The sequence below is a fragment of the Gouania willdenowi genome, chromosome 1 (assembly GCF_900634775.1).
Source record: "Gouania willdenowi chromosome 1, fGouWil2.1, whole genome shotgun sequence".
NCBI lineage: Eukaryota > Metazoa > Chordata > Actinopteri > Blenniiformes > Gobiesocidae > Gouania > Gouania willdenowi.
This window is the reverse complement of record NC_041044.1, coordinates 11,056,764-11,068,097: the sequence shown is the minus strand read 5'-3', so window position 1 is coordinate 11,068,097 and position 11,334 is coordinate 11,056,764. Positions and strand designations below refer to the sequence as shown.

The 11,334-nt window shown below is 42.1% G+C and overlaps 1 protein-coding gene across 3 annotated transcripts in view; it reads right to left on the bottom strand.

The window, feature by feature from the left end:
• Window positions 1-562: 562 nt before the first annotated feature.
• Window positions 563-11,334, bottom strand: part of LOC114461748 (calmodulin-regulated spectrin-associated protein 3-like) — a 41,982-nt gene continuing 31,210 nt past the window's right edge. For 2 of the 3 annotated variants that reach the window (XM_028444058.1, XM_028444067.1), the window contains 9 exons: window positions 10,363-10,424; window positions 10,223-10,253; window positions 7,645-10,048; window positions 7,425-7,546; window positions 7,059-7,342; window positions 6,900-6,951; window positions 5,166-5,281; window positions 4,958-5,076; window positions 564-4,809 (listed from right to left, as the gene is read on the bottom strand). In XM_028444058.1, coding sequence (XP_028299859.1) covers window positions 4,459-4,809; window positions 4,958-5,076; window positions 5,166-5,281; window positions 6,900-6,951; window positions 7,059-7,342; window positions 7,425-7,546; window positions 7,645-10,048; window positions 10,223-10,253; window positions 10,363-10,424 — 3,541 coding nt within the window. In that variant the 3' untranslated portion in view covers window positions 564-4,458. Of the gene's footprint in view, window positions 4,810-4,957; window positions 5,077-5,165; window positions 5,282-6,899; window positions 6,952-7,058; window positions 7,343-7,424; window positions 7,547-7,644; window positions 10,049-10,222; window positions 10,254-10,362; window positions 10,425-11,334 lie in introns of all 3 variants that reach the window. The other variant, XM_028444077.1, reaches the window with a different exon arrangement.

Sequence of the window (11,334 nt, the reverse complement as noted above, 5' to 3'; positions counted from 1 at the left end):
GAACATGCATCAATGGAGAGACGTCAGAGTGGGGCTGCTTCCACAATGAAGGGAGCGCACCAGAGCAGTGTTGGGGTTTGATGCCTTGCTCAAGAGCACCTCGATAGTGCTCGAGAAGTGCCCTGGCACCTCTCCAGGTACCAGAACAACTTCTGTATTTTGGTCCGCATTGGGACTTGAACCGGCCACCCTCCGGTTTCCAACCCACGTCTCTACAGACTGAGCTACTGCCACCCTATCCTGTGTAAGTTTTGAAAAACTAAACTAAACAATAGAAAATCTCTTATGTGTCATCCTCCTTTGATTATTTTAAATCACTCAAACTGCATTTCTCTGTTCTTCACTGGATGCAGAGTCATCACAGCCTGTTGAGATACAGTAACTCTCCCCATCAGACCTGGTCAGACACAACCCTGTAATCAAAAGGCATCCTTTAAAACTTTATTACTTACATATCAAAGGCCAGGGATCCTCCCTGCCAACACAGGACTTTGTGCTATCACGGGAGGAACATGTGAAGACCAACAACCAACTTCATCAAAGACATTCCTCCTGACTTTTTGGCCACTCAGCACCTTTGCGGAGTGGAGGAGCCCAGAGCAGGGCCTCTGCCCTACACAGTAATGAAAGATGCTTTAAATTAAATTGTTGAAAACAGGTTTCAATGCAAAGTGTGAAATCAACAATTGTGATTGGTTAATCAGACGTAAGAGATCAAATAAATTCATGACATAGGCTAACAGTGACATAATTAATTAATGTATTTGTTTCAATTTTCAAGTGACATGTATATTATTCAACATATTTATTATTTTGATAAATTAATGACAAATTGAATTAATTAGTTGTGCATAAATAAATGTTTCTTTTGGCCTTTAATAAACACGGACCCTGTGCGTTTTGGTTATTAATAATTACAATGTAATGGTTAAAATACTTTGCTTGGTTGGGTATAAATTGTAACGTCTATGAGCGTAAACATCAAGTGTTAAACATCTTGGATGAAATATCTCACCAGGAAGTTTCAATTTTGGGAAAATGATCCACATGTAAAGTGCTCTCAAACCCATCAATCATTTCCAACCCGTTTGCTTTTTCTCAGGGGTCTGCTGCTGCCTTTCTCCGTCTGTCATTGGGCAGCCAGGACAGGGCATCAGTATATTGCAATGAAACACAGCCAGACAATTAAAATGTGGGAGAATGCCTGAGTACTAGTATCCAGAAACGGAGAACATGCAAACTCCACAGAAATGTAGTGTCCACCCCGAGATTGACCTTAAATCTTTCTGGAGGGATGAAACTGAAGAGAAAAGAAAATCAGGGCACTTTATGAGAAACAGCTTAGCCGAGATTTCATAAGATGGCTCATTGGACACACATGTGGGATGGTCTCGACACTGTCTGACAGTTACGATAATTTTCCTGACTTCCACGGTGAATCAGTCACTGCTCCTAAAGTATGTGTATTCCATGTTCTGACGACGTCATCAAGTTTGTCCTGTTACAATAAATGACTATTTAAAATGAGCTGTAGTCATTGCAACTGTTCATCCAGTGTATAAAAGCCTTTTTATTTGGCATTCAAGGGTTAAATACCATTAACAAAGTTTCATCAGGTTTTTACTGTGAAATATGTTAATCCCAAACAGTAAATACTCATCAATGCTGTCATCCGTTTACACTGAAAAACAGAAAAAAATCACTTCTGCACATCATTATGGCTGTTGTATTTTGCAAAACCAGTGTGCATCAATCAACATCAGTCAAACATTGCTCAGAAACTGCTCCGTTGCATAACTGCAGTCCAGCAATCCCCACCGCCTCCGGTTTTGCTGCGTATCTGTTGTAGCAAGGACTCAGAAGATCTCGCTAATTCATGTGTAATCGCACGATATATATATATATATATATATATGTGATATAACCATGGATAAATGGAATATTTATATGTGAAATATGATTTTAAAAGTGCTCAGATCAGGCAAAATGTGGTATCAGAGGATAGGTTTTTTTCCCCTGAGTCCGAATACGTACTCGGTTTTCAGATACAGTCGAGGTCAGTGTTTTCCTCTGCCAGGTTTAACCTCGGTCAATAGATGGAATTACGATCCGCCTTGAACACTGAGTAATATATTTTGAAAATAAACCGTATATTTTATTCTGCCTATGCACTACTTCCTGTCCCGCACTGGCTTATTTTTGTTAAATTGCCGCAAGCACAGCTCCGGCGTTCGGCAACAATAGAAGGGCTGCGTATTTGCTGGAGTTACACAGCTGCGCTGGAACAGATTCGGATGTGGTGGAAATTGACACATTGACTTTAATGGAATCATAGGAGCTGCATTGCGGTTTCGGAGCAGTTACGGAGCAGTTATGGATAAGGTTGAAATTGGGGGTAACATTTCTCACCACCTATTTTGTGCAGCACAGCGCAGCCCACACAACGGACCAGAAGGCTGAGTTGTAGGTGTGGACAGAAGGTGTGCTCTCCCTGACGGAAAGGCGGGGCTTTATTGCACTTAGGATTGTGCCCACTTCATTCAGCTGCAAAATCCCTCATTATTCATGAATGGTGTCTGCTTTTAGGCAGGTTTATCGGTAAGATAAACCTGCCTAAGAGGAGGACAGGAAAAGAAGCTGGCATTGTGCATAAAAATGAAGGTTCACACCTGCCTGAAAAAGTGAAAGAGTGTGTGTTCTACAAAATAAAATATTAATTGTGTTACTATATGTGGTAAACCTAACGAAAAAAAAAAAAAATATATATATATATATATATATATATATATATTATTTTTCAAAATTTGTGAATCTGTTCACAAATTTTGAATTTGTGAACAGATTCAAAATTTTTCAGGTGAGGCTTTGCTTGGACAGTGCAGGCTGAGCCAAGGGACAAACAACCCTTGGTGCATCATGTGTTGATGGTGCAGCATGCCTCACATCTAGGGAAACGCCTACAACAGTGCAGGGAGCAAAACACTACTCTGAGAAAGCAGGGGGTTTGGATGCCTGAAATATGGCCTTCGGGTAATCTATCTACAGTATATTTGCATTTTTTAAGGGAAAAAAATTTAATGTTTTATTGCAAACAAAACACTGTTTGCTAATCAAACCAAAAAAGAGACATCAAAAGAACATTTAGGAAGTAATTTTGTCTCCTCTCTCTGAATGTTGTGCTGTTTCACTATTCAAGCACAAAACGCTGAAGTTATAAAACATTTTGGACATATCACCAAAATTGAGAATGAAAGCTAAAGGACATCAATGCTAATAGATACCTGTCTGTTCACCCAGATTAAGAATAACAGGCTAGGAGTTACAGTTCTTTCAGCATTGAATCTTTACTCTTTCGTTCAGTTCACATCGGAGAATCCTGGAGCGTTTTAGCAGTCTGGAACTGGTTTACCTGGTGTGAACATGCAAGCAAAGTCTAGAGCGGATCAGACAAGCGAATTCATGTTTGTTTTGGCCAATCTCAGAGCGTTTGTGCACAAAATCACACCTCCGAAGGCCAAAACTTACTAGGGCAGAACATAGGCAGAGGCGGAGTGTGCAGAACATCCGTACTCAGAGCTTTCATAGTCGAGCACATCTGGAGCACATTGCCGCGTCGTAGAGTCCTGAGAAATTCCCGTGAAATCCCACATATCTCATATTTTGTGCTTCTCTGTAGTCCTTTAACTCTTTCTGGGACATCTTGCACTTTCGTACCTTGTCTGCCAGTCGCTCCTCAAAGCTTGTCTCCATTTCTCCTGGTCTGTTTCACCACAAGGGGAAAATGCAGTTTGATGTTACATTCAATGCGGATGTGAAAAATACATGCCGAGCAGTGTTTTGTGTGACACCAGGTACACAGAGCAGAGTCCGCACGGTCATAAAATTGGAGCTCTGAGCGCATTAGCCTTGTGGACATAAACAAGGCCAATGGGAGTGGAGTCCACTCCGCATACGTTCTGTCCGAGTATGTTTGGGCTTTAGCAAAGAGCTCATAGCCACAGTGCAAGTAAAGTAAAAAATTAAAACAAAAAACACTATAAAACATTAAAAATGGCTCATATGCAGACGGAAAGCAGTCAGTAGCAGCAGGCAAATGTGGATGTTTGAGGAAACTTTCAGTAATAACCAGCGCTAGAGGCTTGTTTAGGGCAGAGCATGCTGCCAAGATTTCCCTGATGCTGCCTGCAAGGACAACGGGTTGTAACGCGCTGAGAAGAAGCAAGTGAGGCAGTCACTGATGTGCTTTAACTTCACCTTGTTCTTCTTTCTGCTTTTAACTGCTGTTAACTACACTGTACTAAATAAGTCACAGTACATTAAAAATAAGCAGTTCTGTAACTGATAGGGTTTTCCCTGTAACTTTGGAGCAGATCAAAAAGTGTGCTGTGAACACAAACTGAGCCAAATCAAGGTGACAGAATTATCGGCTGTTCTCCGTCCATTCAGCCCGAGCCCAGACTATACTGGTGTGAAAGCAGCCTTAGAAGTTACCGCCTTCTTTGTGATACTCGCTCGCCTGCTTCCTCCTCCTCCTCCTCCTGGTGCTCCTCCTTGCCAGAGATGTCCAGGAATGGTGAAGGCATCAACACTCATGCCCATGGTTTTAGACAGGATGGTACTGAACTGCTTCCTGTCTGAGCTGTATTTGTAAATAGATTCCACCTGAGAGGAGTTGACAGTCCGAGGCCCAACACCTGTCAGTCGCACTAGGTCCTCGGAGTCTGGGTTCATTGTGTAAACTCCCCTGAACTGACAGTTGGAATCCCGGAAAAGGATCAGGAAGTGATTGGCAGGACTTTTTTCCATCTCCTACAAATAAAAGTAAAAGAAAAAAGTACAAAGATGTGGTTCTTTATAGTTTTTCATCTTCTTTATAAAACATGAATGTCGTGTTCAACCAAAGAAACATGGGCAAAGAACAATAAAACACTTTAAGAAGAGGAAAAAGCCATCATACCTCAACAATCTTGTTTTTTTGTCTCTCATTGACCTTTCCAGCGAGGCAGCAGCGAGAAAGAGCGTTATGAATAATACATTTGTTGGACTTGAAGCTTGGCTCTTTGAAGAGTTTTGGCCCTAAAAGTGGCAAACACATTAATACTAATCCAGTGAGGAAACCCTTATAAGGTCCTAGAAAGAGAGAGCGATGTACTGTTCAGTCACACCTGTGTACTCTGGAGCAGGCGAGGTACCAGTGGAACCAGTATCCCATTCTTTGCCTCCATTCGGACTTGCTAGTTTGCTTGGTGTACGACATAAGGAGGGGGAATCAGGACGTTTGCTGGACAAATAAGTCATACAATCAATAAATGAGCCTCCCTTTAAAGTCAAGGATACACTATGCGATTTTTTCAATCATTGTTCTCAGCTCCAGCTCAAACTGCGTGACTCAATTGCAGAGCCCGAATGTGCGCAGCCCACGATTCATATGCTCACACTGTACGGGCCGACACCCTGACGCGACCTGACTGCTCAAACTGTAAGTCCATACACAACACGTCGGGGTCTTGTTTCCGGAAATGCAATGTACAAATTAGAAGAAGATTAACTCTGAAGCATTACAATTAAAACAGAAGAAGAAGAAAAACCCGGAAGTGGACAGACACTCGCAAATCTCAGCAAAAAGAGCTTTAAAAAAAGAAAAGGCTGCGATGCAATGGACCAGGACCTGGCTGGACAGACGTGGGCAGTACGGTCTGTCAATTCTACAGTGGTCCTACGGTGTTCGTGCATGCACAGTGTGAGAGTTTGAGATCAGTCGGTCCATGGCACTGCTTCAAACATGTTTGAAATCCTGGTCACAAGGAGTGACCAGGATTTCAAACATGTTTGATTTTCTTACGACCATACGGTTGCTGATCGGGAGCTGGTTGTGAGGTGTTAATTGCTTCTTGTGACCCCATGTATACTACACGATGCACGACACACGATTTAGCAGAGATTGAAGCACAAGTCAAAAATCGGCTCAAAATGGGGCAAAAACGCACAGTGTATGCCCGCCTTAAAGTGATATGCAACACATTACCTGAATACAATTTAAATTATTGGCCTGAAGCTGAATAAAAATACTTTGTTACAAATGGTTGTAAGAAATGTCTTTGGAAGCAAATACAGCACCATTTAGCCTTTAAACACACGTAATACTCCTCAATGTGTTGGCATCGTCATTTTGGAGATTTCAATTAGCATTTCACATTTTTGTTCTCGACATGTCATTTGTCTCTATGGTGAAAAAGGATTTTAATCTAATTATTTATGCTTAGTTATGTGTCATCCAGTTCCTTGGACGTTATAAAGTCATTCCTAACACCAGAAACATTATGGTGCACAGATTTTGAGTTTGCACCTCCAAGGAAATGAGAAATCGGACTTTGACAATCCTGGTTGGCACAACATTTAGCTGCCACTATCAGCCATCTTTCTATGCTACAATCGGAACAATTGCCTTCTTTAATCCCATATAAAACACTTTGGAGTTATGTGATATGAGTACTCAGTTAGTCACTGTTTGTCAGACATGTCAACCTCCAGAAGCATGCATTTCAAGTGCTTTTTATTGCATATTGGAGCTCCTAAGTCACCTCTCATCCCTACTAGTAAAGTTTGTGATAGTATTACAGTTGAGCAGTCTATAATTTGAGTTCCCTTTTAAATGAATTAATGTGTCTTACAAAAACATAATCTGCTATTATACTGGTGGCTTCATTGTTTCAATTGAGAGGGTTTAATGACTCTGCAAGATCATTTCATCAGCCTGTGTTGATGACTGAGAATTACATTTTTGTTTACCAAAAAGAATGTTCATCATCTGTTATTGCCAAATCATAGTACTGTGATTCTGCATACTGTGTTATTTGATAAACAGAACTGAAAAATGGCTCAACCATGTCGTGATGTACCTGTAGGGCTTCTGAGGGGAGTCAGTACCATTGCCTTCTGATTCACCGGTAACTGTCAGATTGAGTGAAGAGTAAAAGTATACTTTGGTGAACTTTGAGCCTCGAAAATAAAAATCAAGAGCATTTACTAAAAGCAAGTATAACTATTTCAAACTTTACCTGGTAATCCTTTGGCTGGACTCAGAGACAGCATTGTCGACTCCCTCGTCATGTTGTGAGGTCTGGAGCGAGCTTTTTTAGTTGATGTCCGCACCGGATTGCCTGATTTCTGCTTTAGTACTTTGCCCAGGTCATCCATGATTCTGAGCTGCTGCCGCAGTGCGTATTCCCCCCTTGTGAAATCTCCAAAGCGAGCTGGAGTACCCGGAGGTGTGGGAGATGGTGAAGTAGTGCTGACAGGTGGTGTGTTAGCAGGAGATGCCACTCTGTCTGCAGATGCTGGGCTGAAATCAAACAAGAGGAGGACACATGCAAAAACCTCATTGTGTTTAAGTGCGTTGATGATTGTGTGCGTCTGTGTAATACCTGTTCTCTCTTTCTTGCTCATTCCACTGCCTCCTCTTCTTCATTTCTTCGGCTCTCTTCTGCTGTCTTTCTAAAAGCAGGGCTTTACGCATAGCCATATCTCCTTCCCTGTGTACCTCCTCCTATGATCACAAAATGACAAGATCAATCAATGGATCAAAAGGACAGAGATGACGTCACACAGGAACTTTTATTTTGTTATTGTTTTGGCATGATTCACCTGAACAAAGAAGCCGATGGCTCCTCTGATTCCAGCTTCACTCTGATTTCCTTTTAAGTCTGCAGTCTCTGTCTGTTTTGTGTCTTCAGCCTTTGTTTCGGATTCATGTTCGGGTAAATATCTGGCCTCTGATCCCAGTTTCATTATCTCTGTGGGATCGAATGATACTGCAGCCCCTTTTGTAGCTAGTTCTGTGGCAGACTCTGTGTGATCACTCATTGAGTCAGAGGAAAATTCCTGACCCTCATCAGTTGGTTCATCACTCGCTCCATCTGGCCCTGGAGATGATAAGGACGCCTCATTTCCTCTGCAAGTTTTTTCTGCACCTCTTTCTTCACCAGCCACTGCACTGAACGTAGCAGACATGGACAAAGTCTCACTGTCAAAAGAGCACTCAGAGGGAGCTCCTGAGCTGCTCCCAGCTGCTGCTCTTGGGTAATCTTGCCTTGGATGGGCAAAGGCTGGCAGTTCTCCCACAGCTTCGACATCCTCCTGGTCAAGTTCCAGACTGAATTGGGTAGGAGTCTCACTTGAGCCTGTGTCTGAGGTGCTCTCCTCAAGCTGTGCTTGCTGAGTCGGCTGAGGATACTCATGAGGTGTCTTTGGCCCACCAATACGGAAGGAGGAAGAGGTCTGCACTTGACACTTGCTTGGTGACACACGCCTTAGATGAGGCAAAGTGTCCACATTCTGAGTTGGCATCAACACACGGTTGAATGAAGGAAACTTCAGTTCAGATGGTCGTGGATGGAGTAGATGTTGGGGCCGCGAGTGAATTTTGGGGCTGCTGGGAGAGGAAGAGATGTGAATCTTGGTGCGCGGAGCAGGGCATGAAGAGGAGATTTTTGGGGAAGTGGACGGGGAAAGTGTGTGTGAATGCTTTATTGGGGAAAATGCCAGAGGCTGATTCGAGCCTGGAGGTATCATATAAGCCTTACTGGTGGTCCTGGTGGTAGTCTTTGTTGGAGTTCTGGGTGGTGTTTTTGTAGGAGTGTGAGGAGGAGTTTTGGTTTTTATAAAGGTTTTGGTTGTGTTTTTGGGTTTTTGGTTGCTCATTAGCTGCTGCTGCTGTTCAGTAAGCTTCTGCATATCTTTTTGCAGGGACTGAAGAGCCTCGCTCAGTTTTTGTACCACTTCATTGTATTCCACTATCACAGTTTCCCCTTTTTTCTCTGATTCTTGTTCTTTTTTTGCAGCTTTCCTACTTTCAATGGAGAAGGTTACTTGCTTCTCTAACCGTGATGGATTAGAAACAGATGGTTTGTCTTTTTCTTTCCCTGAAGCTTTTTCTAATTGTTCTTTCTCCTCCTCTTGTTTCAGTTGTTCCTCCACACAAGTGAGATGCTCCTCCAGAGTCAGATTCCCTTGCCTTCTTCCCTCTCCTTGCTCTTTTTGCAGCTTAAGGAAAGCTGTTTTTCCAAGTCTTTGTCTATGCTTGGCAAAAATAGCTTCAATGCGTCTCTTTTGGGCTTCAATGCTTTTGCGTTTTTCTTCAAGACGAGCTCCTAGCTCCCAGGCCTTAGAGCCTGGTTCAGGACTTGTGGGGCCAGGGCTGTCCTGTTGACCAGAAATTGCTCCTGGAGTACATGGTGTGTGTGGTGTCCCTGGAGTTGTTGGGGTTGGAGCAGAGGATTCATCCTCCGGAGCAGCGGGATGTCGTCTACGGTTGTCTCTCCGCTCTGCAAAGCTTGTCATGCGTGGACTGCTGCTGGTGCTACAGTTACCATGACGACCATTACTGAGCTGCATATTACATGGGGCATTTCTGCATGCATCATCTGATGCCTCGGAAGAGTCAACACTGCCATCTCGGAGTACAGAATCGTCATCGCGTGACATGTCAGAATTTCTTCCTGACCTCCTACTTTCTCCTATTCCAGGCCTTTGGTTGTCACTGTGTTCCAGTTGGTGGAGGATTCCAGTGCGACTAGAGGCAGAACTACTGAGTTGGGTACAATCCTCTCCAGTAGAATGCAAGAAAAAACCAGATGGAGCTCCCTCAGGGCGCAACCGTAACTCCTGCCTGCCCACCACAACTCCTTGCCCAGTCTTCTCTGGGGTTTGTCCCTTCTTTCTTTCTTTGCTGGTGGGTATATAACCCACTTGTAGTGCCTCTTCAATGGTTGGCAGCTCTCTCATCGTTGCTGTGTGAGAGTATGGACCCCAGGAAGAATGGCGCAATGGGGCTGAGGTGCTGACCAGGTGGCTGAGGTCTTCTGGCGGGCTGTAGGGGACGCGGGTCATCCCCGCCAAGGTCACAGCTGAGGTCATTGCAGGGACGCCAGTGGCGAGGTTGTCAGTGCTGACAGAGCGAAAGACAGAATCTATTGGGTTTCCCATGACAATGTCAACATCACTGTCCAGGCCAAATGGGATGCTGAACGTCACTGCTGACAGAGGACGACTGCAGAGAGGCCAATGGTGACGGAAAGATGAACAAATAGATGGATCGTGCCAGCAATTATAGAAAAGCAGAGACCACAAAAGCCAAAGTGAAGATTTGAAAAAATAAATAAATAAATAAATATAAATTATGACAAAACAATACAAACAAATATAAATCACAACTGAGAACTACCTGATTTGTTTCTTGTTCCAACTTTTGTTTTCTGAAGAAATTTAAAAGAAGTACATGAGGAGAAGTCCAATATAGAAGTAACGAACATTATCTTTATAAAAGACAGAATAAATGTACTCGATACATCGGACACTCCTTACCTGCTGACCCTGAAGAAGAGATTGTCACAAAAGGTTGCTTGAAGATAAAGGAAGGACAACCACTGGAAAATATCAATTGACCAAAACATTAATGTTATAACAACAAGGCATCTTGCCACAAAGAAAATGTGTTTTTTGCTCCTTAATTGTGTTTTCTTAAAGGGATCCTCCACTGTTTTTACAAATGTGGCCTTAAACCTTTGAAATTTCCCTTTTAGAAGATTAACAGTATACAAAACACATAATTTTGCACCATATTTGTTTTATTAACTTTTCAAAATAGGAGTACTTTACCGATTGAGAGCCTGTGCGCCACCATGTTGAAATTACGTCAATCGCCCCTTTTAGTCCATTGAGTTCTATAGGAGATTAAGCATTCAGGATCATTTAGCAGCTTTTTTAGTCAAAATGACAACTTGTGCTGCTTTGGGTTGCTCTAAAAATCTGTAAAAGTTAAAAAAGTTGATGTAAATCTCTTTTGTTTACCAAAATATGATTTATTTCTTTATTTCTTTATTTAAGTAGGACAATACATATTAATGAACATTCAAAAAAAAAAAATGTAAATATGCCAGATTGTAGCCAAAAGCTAATTTCCATCTGTTGTCCCTAGACAGGCTGATCTAATAAAATGTTACACTTAATAAGACATGGCGAAGCACAAAAAAATATATAAAACGATTACATACAGGACAAAAAACATAGGGATCATAGAATACAGTAACATCTCATGTAAATGGAACACTGGGACCAGAACAACTACACTCAAGAGAAAAGACAGGATGCTGTATGTTAATAATAATAATAAAAGTATATATATATATATTTAAAGTGCTGTAGTGCATTGCACATAGCCCTAATGTGCTTTGTCTCAATTTTGTTTATTTATTTAAAGTGCTATAGTGCATTGCACACAGCCCTAAGGTGCTTCTTTCTATAATTTTCTTTGATTTAAAGTGCTATAGTGTATTG